This window comes from Urocitellus parryii, chromosome 1 (assembly GCF_045843805.1).
Source record: "Urocitellus parryii isolate mUroPar1 chromosome 1, mUroPar1.hap1, whole genome shotgun sequence".
Classification (NCBI taxonomy): domain Eukaryota; kingdom Metazoa; phylum Chordata; class Mammalia; order Rodentia; family Sciuridae; genus Urocitellus; species Urocitellus parryii.
The window spans coordinates 164503248-164515920 of NC_135531.1; the positions used below are offsets into that span (position 1 = coordinate 164503248).

At 43.1% G+C, this 12673-nt stretch overlaps 1 protein-coding gene across 1 annotated transcript; it reads right to left on the reverse strand.

Moving 5' to 3' along the window:
* Positions 1-247: 247 nt before the first annotated feature.
* On the reverse strand, positions 248-1186 carry LOC113176654 (olfactory receptor 2L13-like). Its single transcript, XM_026381151.2, has one exon. It carries the CDS (start codon positions 1184-1186, stop codon positions 248-250), a length of 939 nt encoding a protein of 312 aa, XP_026236936.2.
* Positions 1187-12673: the final 11487 nt, after the last annotated feature.

A 12673-nucleotide genomic window follows, 5' to 3' on the forward strand; every position in this document is an offset into this window, starting at 1 on the left:
AATTTTAAAAAACTAAAAAATATCAGTATGATTAATATTAACATTGATTGCATTGTTTTCAATCAAATAAAATATTAATAATAAATATAGAAGCTTATAAACATCAAAATATCATTTAAATTAATTTTACAGTTAAACGTGTAACTGGAAAACTTTAATTGCATATGAGTCTTATACTTTCTATTGGACACCACAGCTCTTGAGTCTGCCTGGGAGAAGCAATAGCAAGGAGCAGGGTCAGCCATGCTCACTTCTTCCTGGAGGAGAGCATCCCCCACACTCTCCTCATGGCCCCCAGCACCTCCTTGTTCCTCAGGCTGTAGACAATTGGGTTGAGCATGGGGGTGAGGACGCTGTAGAAAACTGCAAGGATCTTGTCCTCTTCTGGTGAGCGGAGACTCTTGGGATGGAGATAAGTGTAGACAAAAGGAGCATAGTAAAATGTCACCACAGTTAAATGTGTAGCACACGTGGTGAAGGCCTTTTTTCTCCCCTCTTTTGAGCGCATGTGGAAGACAGCAAAAAGGACCCGTCCATAGGAGGCCATGATGCCAAGGAATGGAAGGAGGAGAAACAGGACTGCACTCACAAACACCATGTACTCATAGTCCCAGGTGTCCACACAGGCCAGAGGCATCATGGCTGGGATGTCACAGTAGAAATGATTGATGGCTCTAGATCTGCAGTAAGGAATCTGAAAAGTATAAATGGTGTGTGCCAGGGAGTTGATGGAGCTCAGCGTCCAGGACCCCAGGATCATCTTCACACATACCCTTTTACTCATGCGGATGGGGTAGTGGAGGGGGTGGCAGATGGCCACAAAGCGGTCATAGGCCATGGAGGCCAGAAGTAAGCCTTCAGAACATGCCAATGTCACAAAGAAGAAGATTTGTACACCACAGCCCAGGAAGGAGATGCTCTTCTGGCCAGAGAGGAAGTTGTATACCATCTTGGGGACAGTGGAGGAGATGTACATCAGGTCCATGAGGGAGAGCTGGCTGAGGAGAAAGTACATGGGGGTGTGGAGCCGCAGGTCCAAGAAGATGAGGGCAGTCATCCCTGAGTTCCCCAAACAGGCAAGAACAAACACAGAGAAGATCAGGAGCAAGAGAAGTAGGCCAGTTTGGTTTTGCGGTAACAGCCCCAATAAAATGAAATCACTTGAAGTTTGGTTCCATTTCTCCATGGAAATGCACTGTTTTGATATGCTTGAAATAAAAATAAATAGAAAAGCTAAGAATGAAACATCAAATGAATCAGCACCGGAGAATAACAAGGAATTGACTTTATGAGACCTTGTTTAGATTGAAATCTTTTTCATTCAACATCACAGCTCTTGTTGAATTGATTTTAACCTGAATTAAACATTGCTTTCCCAGTCCTCACTGGTAAGCATCTTAGCAAGTCATAGACACAAACATAGTCTTGAAATACAGCCTAGTAACAGGCACAGCAAACTCAGTGAAGCAGCTGGAGGCTCCTTCCTGGTGACTCCTGCTGGGGACCTTCCTCAAGGCTGTATGAATGGTCTCAGCACTGAGGAAGCCGGGATCCCTCCTTTCTGGCCTCCCTAATTCAACACTCATGTTTACCACACACATGACCTATGTGCTTAGAAGACCCCTGTGGGCTCACGTGATGCTATGTGCTCATGACCTTGCCTCTTCCACATCCCTCATTTCTGACCTTTCCTCCCCAGATGTCACTCTTGACACTCAATAAACTGGGATCTTCTCCCCAGTACTGTACAGCTCACCTTCTAAGAAACAGTTCTCTCCTGGTCCCTCAGTGTGTCACCAAACACAATCAAACTGTAAAAGGTTTCTATGTCCTGTGAGATCCACCTGGTCATAATATGTTCTTTAGTTAGTGTTTTGTTTTGTTTTTTCCTAACAAGACTTCCATTATCTGAGGCCCTACAAACCCAATATCCAACATCTAGATTTTCATGCACATTTTTCTTTTCTTTGTGTAAACCAATGACCCATGATTAAGGTGACAGAGTAAATAATGCATGTAGATTTCATGCTCTAAAACCAGTGTGGTAACAGAAATACAACGTGGATGTGGACAACAGAACCACACACTCACATATTCTTTCTATGTATGAAACATTGACATTCCCTAACTTCTCTGAACTATTTTTCACATAATTACACTTATTATTGCCCATCCGTAACACAAATCTGTATATTTATGTGTTAACACCCTCATTTTCCAAATGCAAATGGAAGCACTCATTTATGTGAAGACTAACATTATTAAATACAACTATGCCTGGGATCAGACCCTGAATCTGTGTGCGTACTTCATATTTCTAATCTTCTAAAATGCCAAATTTAGTAATTGATTAATGATTTACTGAGTGTAAATTTATTCATTCAATTCAATGTGTGTAATTACTATTCTCCTGCAAAAATAAAACATATTGCATTCCACATTTCCACCTAGGTTAATTAAGGCGCACAGAGCTAAGGGGGACTGATGGGTGGTTGTCAGATGAGCAGGCAGAAGGGCGACTGTGCAGCTAAGTTGTTCAAGGAGGAAGGATGTGAGCTGTGTGCAGTTTAGTGTCCTCTTCAGAGTCAATTGTACAAGAGAGTAACAAAAACTAGACGTTCAGCATGGACAGTAAAAAAAAAAAAATGAAAAAGAGGAAAAAATGAGTAACTTTACCTTTCTTGATATTTTTTTTTCTTACTTTTTATGTCCAGGTCTTTATTTGACAACTTTTATCTCAACTCATTACAGCCTTTCTTTTTTCCCATTCTGCCATCCATGTCTGTCAAGTGCTTTTGTTTTTCTTTCATTTTTCCAAATATGCATAAAATGTATCATAGCATTTCTTTCAGTTGCAGTATGTGAGTCTGACTTCTTCCCTGGGCTTGGTTTTGGCTTTTGCACTTAATATGTTGGTGCTCTTCCATCTGAAAGCCACAGTGGTGCCAGATCCTGTCTTAGATATTAATTTTGATAGTCATCTTGGATCATTGCTATTTTCCCAGAAAAAAAAACAGTAATTGATAGTTTTATACTATTATTCACCTTTGGTAACTTAAACAAAATTGTTGCTTTTTGTAACTGGGTAAACAGGAATAAAATTTTGAAAGAGAGATTATCACAAAAATGAAAATGCATTATTAGATCTCTACAGTTGTCAGATGCTGAGAGTGAGAATACCTGCTCATGTCCCCAGCAGCAGCACCTAGCCCTGGGCAGCAGGAGAGGTGGGATCCCAGGCTCCTCTGCTTCTAACAACTTTGAGAAGCAAAGACTCATGACCTCATAGAAAAATAAAAAGCATAGATCCCACCATCATGACACATTCAGCCTTAATGTGCTCACTGCTTCTGTTTTGTGGCCGCTCTTCAGGTATCGACGTGCTTTAGTGGTTAAAATAGACAACATTCCACACTCTGGAGCTCATATTTAGTGGGTCACAGACAACAGAGCAGCAGCTCAGACACATGCTGTGAGTTGTGTGGACATTAGTGACACCAAGAACCAAAGTGCAAGGAGGAAGGACAGAGGGACAGCTGGGCAGCAGCACTGAGCACCACTCCAAGGAGGTGCTATTGGAGCCTTCAGGCTCTGGACCACTCTGCACAGACTGAGGAACAGGGCCAGCCCTGGAAGAAGCCTGCCTGGGTCATCAGGAAAGCAGCAGGGACAAGGGGGCTCTGGAAGCTCCAGGCCCCAGGGCAAGTGTGTAGGGAGGGGAGGACTCAGACTGTGCTCTGGACCAGGTGAGAGGCCAGTGGGTGTGGCATGGGATCAGGTCCCCTTCTGGAGCTCACACAGGAGGCTCTGGTTGAGGAGAGAGCTGAGAGGAGGAGCCCAGGGCAGAGACTGGGCAGTGGGCAATAAGGACAGCTGGGACTACCCTGGGTTTAGCAAAGGAAGCCAAGCATGCCAGGGACCCCTGAGGCCTGGGCACATCAGCTCAGCTGGGTGCTGCTTAGGGACAGGGCAGGACCCATTGAACCACCCCTCTCTGCTGCTTGGCTCAGGGGTTAGTTCACAGTGGGCTCTCAGAAGTTCTGCTGATTAACAGAACCAAATATGAACCTCAGAGGTAAATTAGCAATATAGACCAAACTAAGAAAAAGTGACTAGGTCATTTTATATATCAACATTTAACATATAGATCCTTTCATGTAGGGCATGAGAACCTCTTGTGCTGCCTTCCTCCTTTCTAGGTTTAGTCCTCGCTTAATTTCAGAGGAGGAAAGATACCAATAGTCCTGGTAATGCCAAGCCCTGAGCACACAGTCTACTGTAAACTTACATTTTCTCTGAACCAGTCATTTAGAAGGAAGGCTTTTGTTTATATTTAGATTATCTGCTGCCTAAATTGGAGTTCAGCATTATATAAATGGTTTGATGATAGTTACTACAGCTATACATTTTTTACCTACACTGACAAGTTTCACATTGTCAGGCAATCGTTGCAGACAGTGATTTTCAGAATCCTGAACATCTGGTATTTGAAGCTTTTAGGATCTGAGACATTGGAGCTAGCCAGAGGGTCTATTTCCATGCATGAATAGTGATTTTTTTTTCTTGCGGGAGACTTCCTTATTTCATGCATCACAATTACATGAAACACCAACTTCTGGGTAACAATATAACTTGGACAGTGTTGTTCTTGTGACTTCAGTTCGGTGCAAGATCTGTGTCCCTCTTGACCATGCTACAAGTCATACTGCTTAAATATATAGAATTAAAAAAAAAAAAACTAACCTCATGTGACAGGGCAAAATACATGTATGAGTACCAAGTGTGGCACTCTGAGTTTATCTCTGGAAATCGTAAGAAAAGAATTTTAAAAGTCTTGTAGACAATCAGTCCAAGATTAATCAGGAAATCATTGACCTGCAGCTGACTCAGTCTCAACATCCTCAGGTAAGAGCTGTAGAGATAGAGTAAGTAACTTGTGTGTATCCAGCTCATAGAGGGGCCTGAAGGTATGTCCCTCTCTCCTCTTTCTTTCCTGCATTAATCCCTGAGGACACTCAGACACAGAAAAATCCATATCTCAATTAAATTCACACCACTGGCGGGTACCCCAGGGTAAAATTTTAACAGTTCACATGAATACAGTCACTCAAGATTGTTCTTGCTTTTTCCAATGTGTTATGGAACAAACTGATCTCTGTTCAACAGAAAGTGTGTCCTTATGTTAGGAAAGTCACACTTCAAAAATATCTCTCTTGTTTACATCTAGCCCAAATCAACTCGGTTTCATAGTACCAGTTTGACTCACCTTGTCTGAAGTTCTTGAGTTTGCACTATGAAAGGAATAGGTTTATAATTAAAAGTTTGCCTGCTGAGAGTTTAATGAATTCTTCAATATGTTTAAGTAGTCTGCAGCGTTCAGCAGCTAGCTCCTGCCACTGAGCAACAGGCCTGGATCTCACCAAGCTCTCCTGACAGGAGAAGCCAAAGGTACAGGAGAGAATCCTCAGGACACATGCAGCGCCCACTGCTCCCACCTCTACCAAGTCTTTATGCTGAAATCTCAAAGCTCTTCACCTTGTGCAGTGTTCCCTGTGTTATTGCTTTGCTCACACAGTAAGACATGTCACACTTGCTTCCTTGAGGTCTACAGGAGGACAGAAGGATGAGCTGCTGCACCTGATATGCAGAACCTTCCTCTACCAAGCCTCACATGTCCTCCCTTTGCCTTTAATAGACCCCCAATGTCCAAGTCCACAGGGATAGGAGTCTTGGCCATTTCACCTGACTCTGATGACTTGGAGATGAACTCAGCTCAAACTTAAGAGCAACTCCACCCACCTGCTCAGCTCAGCAGCTCTGGCCTACTGCCCAGAATTAGTCTCCGTGGGGATGAACCCAGCTATTCTAGAACAGTATGGAGAGCTTTATGAGATATTTGGTAATGTTCATCAAAATCCTCTGGTTTGTAAGCGATAGAACTCAGGATCAACATGAAGCAGGCAGCTTTACTAGTACTTTGCTGAGTTATAGTAGCAGGAGCAATGACCTTGTCCAACATAGTTTCCAGAGGCATTTATTGGTGATTGTGACTAAATTAAATTATGCTATGACAACATCCTTCCTTCTCTTTGAGAAGCAGAAAGATGATTACTAAAAATCCCAATGCACTCAGCAGTTATACTAAAGTAGAAGGTAATCTTAGAGGCCTTGTGATGAAATGAGGCCTAGGTCTACCCCTTATTAGGACACTCTATTGGAAAATATACAGAAGACATTAGTTTGTTGCCAAGTCCTTAAAACAAGACTAATGGAGGGATAGTCTAGACGTGCCTGGAAGTATGGCTGCCAAGTGTTTGCAAAGTGTCTGTTGCAGGGTCAGAATGGGCAGACATAGGATCCCTCAGTCTCCCATCCATTCCACAGATTGTAAACCAGAAAGGTGAGCATTTGAATTTTATGGGGTACTTGTCTATGTCCTGTGGCCTTTTATCATGAAAAGAGACAGCAATATCATTCCATGAGACTGTATTCAATAAATATTTGTGGCCAGTATCATGGAAATAGGATGCGGTGCAAAACTCAACAAGTTTTGGATAAGGTACAGAAACATGGAGGTTTCTATTGTCACTGTCACTGCTGACTTCTGTGTGCAGCTTCTGTCTTCCCCTGGGCAGTGTCACCCACTGCCTTTACCTGCTCGACGCCAGCCCAGCTGATCCCACCTCCGGCCTGTCAGCAGGCTGTGAGAATCCATGAGGGTCACTGACACATGGCTGTAGAGACAGCAGGCCATGATGACTGAACTCTTGTCATTTAGGAGCACAAACCTCATCTTGGCTCCTGTAGTGTGTCACAAGAAGACTTTTGTTTTGTGTTTTGTTTCTTTTGGTCACAAGAATTGTGCCAAGGGGTGCTTCACCACTGCACCACGTCCCCAGCCCTGTAGTGTTTCCGAAGTTTTCACTTTCAATGACATGATAGTGTAATGTTTCTTTTAGTGGATGAAGTCTAAGGCAATGTCCAACGATCAAACATGGGAGGGACCAGCATAGGAAAGGGTGAGGGGTGGTGGACTCTAAGATGGATGGGTTGAGGGTTTAGTGTGGCAAGTGGAGTTAGGAATATGGAGGCCATTCCTGGCGTCCTCCCCGTGTTCAGCAAACAACCCACTTACACCCCACGGGGCACGGCTACTCGTGGACCAGACCATGTTTGCAAAGAGGCTTTGCTTCCCAGGTGCTATGCTTCATGTGTCTATTGAAGAGGGTCGGGGACAGTGAACAGGTATGGACCAAGTGGTCTCACTCATTCTTACCATGCTATATGACAATCCATTTTAATAGTTTAATTCCGAGAAAAATATTTCTTATATCTCTACGGTTGTCCAGAAGGGTTACAGGTAAAAAAGTATTGTAATGAATTTCTGATAAATGTTTTTCTAAATAAAGTGTTCATGGTGGCTGAAGTGTGTAATCCTCTGGGAAGCATTTGTTGCTGTCCATTGGTTATTTGGATTTTGGCAGTGCTGATTGTCCAACCCAGTGTCTCTTGCCTAGGAGGCAAGGGCTTCTCCACTGAGCTGTACCTGAGGCTTTGATTTAAGTACAAACTTACCAGTAGCATGATTCTCACCTTCTGGTAATGCATAGAAGTTGTTTTGTTGTTTTTTGTGTTGTTTTGTTTCTGTTTAAGAAAAGCCCAGAGGGAATGCATATTTCAATGCTTATTTATGCATTTTATCACCTGATCTATCTTCAACTACAAGGTAAACTACAGATTCACTTTACTGTTAATACTCGGTTCATTCTGTTCTTTGTAATTAAAGAGCATTTTAACTCTCAAAAACTTTACTTTTAATTTCTTAAATCTCCAGGTGATCCATCATTTTGTTTCAATATTTCAATTGGTAAGAGTTCCCTTTGTAATTTCCATGTCCAAATCCATAGAATCGTTATGTGCTTATATGTACACTTTAATTTTGTAATAATTTCATGGTGATGCTTGATCCTTAGCCTGTCAGATATCTCCTTTCCTAGAATGTAGATGAGATGGAAAGAGTTTTACAGACCCCACAGGAAAGGGCTATGAACAGAGGAGGAAACCAGCCTCCTCCATGGGTAGAACCTCTGCCAGCCGAGGCTCCTGCTCTGGGGACTGTCCACTAGGCACACCTCTTACATCTGCTGCTGCTGCCATCACTAGCATCATCTCACCCTGTCACATCTCTGCAGCTCCCTGGGTTCCATGGAACCATGAGCTGCTCCAAGGAGTCTGTGTGCCCATGAGAAGCATAGCTGATTTCTTCGTGTACATGTTGGTTGAGAGCAAACGTGCGAGCCCTGCTGCTGGACTAAACCCTGCTGATGCTGCCACTTGCTGAGCAACTCAGATTTTATGCATGACCAGAGATGAAATAATTAGGAACTCCAGTGTGGCAGCAGCACAGCCATAAATCAATGTGGGGGCTTCAGAGTGTAAGACACCAGGCCGGTGCCCAGGTCATATGTCCCAAGGCAACCTGGGGAAGGAAAGAACAAAGGAGTAGGATAATAAGGACATTATGGAAATATAGGTATAGATGAGAATGTTAAATGGGGAAAGTTTGTGTCATCCCCAAATGCATGTTAAAATTCTAACTCCACAGGGATGGCATTGGAGGGAGGGTCTTTGGGAAGTAATCAATCAGTTATGAATGTCAGATCTGACAAATGGACCAGCTCCTGGAGTTTGTTCCCATTCCACCATGTGGGGACACAGCAAGAGGGCCCTGTGTTTCACCAGGATGCAGCCCCCACCACACACTGAATCAGCAGAAATAGATGTGCATTGCTGATAGGCTTCCTACATGAAGGTCTCTTGTCACCACAGCTTGTTTGCTCTAAGGTGAAGTCACTGCTGTTCTGGTCACTTGCTGTCCCTGGAACAAACTGGAAGGACATTGAATTCAGCAGAGGTGCTGAGTGTGGGCCCTGTGCTCCTTCTGGGCAGGGAATGACAGGAGAATGAAAAGCCTGGTCCACTCTTCTCTCAAAGACCATGGCCTTGTGGAACCCGTGCATGTCTTTGAACGAATTGGAGCACTGTGCCCTACCACGTCTGCAGTGGAGTCTCTCAAGCCCCTCTTGCTGATGTGGAAGTTCAGCACACGGTACAAGAAACACTCTTGTAACACCCTCTAAGGCAGAGCTGAGGTGCCAGAAGGAGGAGGCACCAAGGTGACACACAAACACAGCACAACAGCCCCAGCAGGACAATCCAGGGGAGCAGTTTCTGATCTTCAAAACTACATTTTCTTCCTTAACAACTGTTGATGGAACTTTCTACCATGACCTTGAAACTAGCTTCTCCAGGTAGCTGCTGGACCTCCTTTCAGAGCTTGCTGAACAATCCTGATGATTCCTCCTCCTAATAAACCCGCAGCCTGTTCTGTGTTCTCCAGACACACTGCAGTCCGCCTAGCCTGTGCACTGGTGTCCTATATGCTCCATTCCCAGAGGAAATTCCTTTTTTTAAGACATTTTTTTTTTATTTTTGCCTGTTTGGTTGACTTTCACATTGACACTGCTGCAAATGTCACACTTAATCCAATTTTCATGCTTGTAAATCTTAATTACCAGAAACTTTCTAAAATCACTTGCCCTACCAAGTCCTCTGGCTCAGGAACAAAATTAAGCAACATGTGAATGAGAAGAGCAATCAACCTGCAGGTGCACACCAAGGACAATGCCCAGCACATGAATGAGAAGAGCAATCAGGCTGCAGGTGCACACCAAGAGCAGTGCCCAGCATATGAATGAGAGGAGCACTGACATGGGACTGAACCAGGGGCACTCCTTTCCTCTTAGCCCATGACAGTACAATGTAGATAACACGGAGAATTCAGATTTCCTATACCTTCTTTAGTAGCTTCTAGTCTAGTTAACCTCAAGTGGTGAGCAAGGATGCCTCTTGGGGAGACTCACCCACATCATCTGCACCTCACAGTGTCCCTAGAGCCCTCTTCACTGTGCACAATTTTGGCCATTTTCAGACAACTATCAATCTGTAGTCATTATATTGCCCTTCCTCTCATGCATTATATTTTCTCCTTCAACTGTGAGAGGCAAATTTTATAGCATGTTGTATCTGATTTTATGGTTTATAACAGGCAGTGTGTGCATTTATAGTTTTATTATAAATTAATTTAATAAAGTTTGATTTGAGGAAAGATGGTATTACTTTCCTTTCAATTTTGACAGATGAGTATCTTTTTCATCACAATGGGCTTTCAGCACTGTGATACGGTGGAATATAATAATAATGAACTTCCTGTTTTGAGATTTACTTCAACCCAGTTACACAGTTTTTTTTTCTATTTGCCTTTAAAATGTTGTGTGGGGGAAAACTAAATACTTCAAAGAATAAGTGTTTCATCAGTCTTTTAATAGTGATTACATAAAAAAATTGTATATCAACCAAAGTTAGATATCTAAGTGCTGCATACATTGGAGGCCAGATTGACAGGTTGGCCTTAAAATAAGTCATTTTATTCCAATGACAAACTCTAAATAATCAAAAATACCTTCAAGCTGCAGTTTTATAATTTTTAAAAAATATTTTTACCCTCCTCCATCACTATAATCACAACCATTAGAATTCTCTAATTACATTCAAATTGACTTTGGAATCTGATTTTGACAGACAGGATTTTAAATTGAAAAGAAAAAGAAAAAAACAAATTATTCCTATGGAAAATAAGAGATACAAATTGAAAGACAAATGCAGGCTCAAGAACTGAGAACACTCAGCCTGCATGAATACATCAGGACAGTGCCCAGCATGTGCAGGATAGGAGCCATCAGCCTGCATGTGTACAAACCAAGGGCAAAGCCAGCACATGAATGAGAAGAGCAATCAGGCTGCAGGTGCACACCAAGGACAGTGTCCATCACATGAATGAAAAGAGCAATCAGGCTGCAAGTGTACAAACCAAGGGCAATTCCAGCACATGAATGAGAAGAGCAATCAGCCTGCATGTGTACAAACCAAGGGCAATTCCAGCACATGAATGAGAACAGCATTCAGCCTGCATGTGCACACCAAGGATAGTGCCCAGCAGGTGAATGAGAAGAGCAATCAGGCTCCAGGTGCACACCAAGGACAGTGCCCAGCACATGAATGAGAATAGCAATCAGGCTACAGGTGTATACCAAGGAAGTGCCCAGCCATGTGAATGAGAAGAGCAATCAGCCTGCAGGTGCACACCAAGGATAATGTCCAGCACATGAATGAGAAAGCAATCAGGCTGCAGGTACACACCAAGGACAATGCCCAGCACATGAATGAGAAGAGCAATCAGGCTGCAGGAGCACACCAAGGGCAGTGCCCAGCACATAAAGGAGAATAGCAATCAGCCTGCAGGTGCACACCAAGGACAGTGCCCAGCATGTGAATGAGAAGAGCAATCAGCCTTCATGTGTTCACCAAGAGTAATGCCAGCCATGTAAATGAGAAGAGCAATCAACCTGTAGGTGCACACCAAGGACAATGTCCCATGTATGCATGGGCAGAGTTGTTAGTAGTGGCCACCTAGTGAAACAGCAATCAGCCTGCAGGTGCACACCACCTGTATTAACTCTTAAATTGTATTAACTCTTCCAGGACTATCAAAACCAGAGATGGCAGGGCCGAGTTGTGGCCCAGTGGTAGAGTGCTCGCCTAGCATTTGTGGGGCACTGGGTTCAAGCCTCAGAACCACATAAAATGAATAAAGAAAATAAAGGTATTGTGTCCATCTACACTTAAAAAATTTAAAAAGCAGGATGGCAGCTCATGAACATGGACTTGGGAATGTGTACAGGGCACAAGAAAGAGAGTTACCCCAGGGAGATCTGGGCATGTTGCAGATGGCTCACCAAAATGGTCAGGCAAACCGGTTAGAAAGGATGAGGCACAGTGATAACTCGTTATGGTTTAGTATTAGGTGTCCCCCAAAAGTTCATGTTTGATACAATGCAAGAAAGTTCAGAAGTGAAATGACCAGGTTATGAGAGTGTGGTTATGATTAACTGGGTGACAGCTACAGTCATGTAGAAGGTGTGTAGAGGTGTTGTGTCATGGGGGCGTGCCTTTGTGGGTATATGTTCTTCTTGGAGAGCCAGCACTCTCTCTGCTTCCTGATTGTCATGTGTTAAGCTGCTAATGAAAACACAACTCTGTGCACAAGTCTCTCTGTGATGCTTTGCCTGTGAAATGCATGTGTTGTAGAGAGGCACATATCAGTATCTATCCATAGTTTAGCAAACCTGAGACCCCAAAATCCAGCTCAGATGAGCCAATGATGATAAAAGCCAAGGATGACTGTTTCAGTAAAGACAAGGAGCATCCACAGTGTTGAGTCAAGGAGTTAAACAGGGAAGTAAACAACAACAGGAAAAAGTCTAGCATTTGTCCTCAAGGCAAAGAAAGCTTCTTTACATATTACATGCAAGGAGACCAATTAGAGGTGGGAATAACTGAGGTTTTAGGAGCCATATGGTTCCATATCTCTACAAGAATAAAATTAAAAATTAGAAGAAAATAATAAATGGCTGTGTTTTAGAGTTCAACAGAAAATTCTTTGCCCCCAAAACAGAAATCTTTGAAAAACAGTCCCTGAAGGAGAGGATTAAAAATCCCACCAGTCTTGCACATTTGTAGACTCAGGCCAGATCACATGTGCTGTGGACACTTG

Coding starts and splice junctions, on each gene's coding strand:
- LOC113176654 (XM_026381151.2), bottom strand. CDS start 1,186: ATGGAGAAATGGAACCAAACTTCAAGTGATTTCATTTTATTGGGGCTG.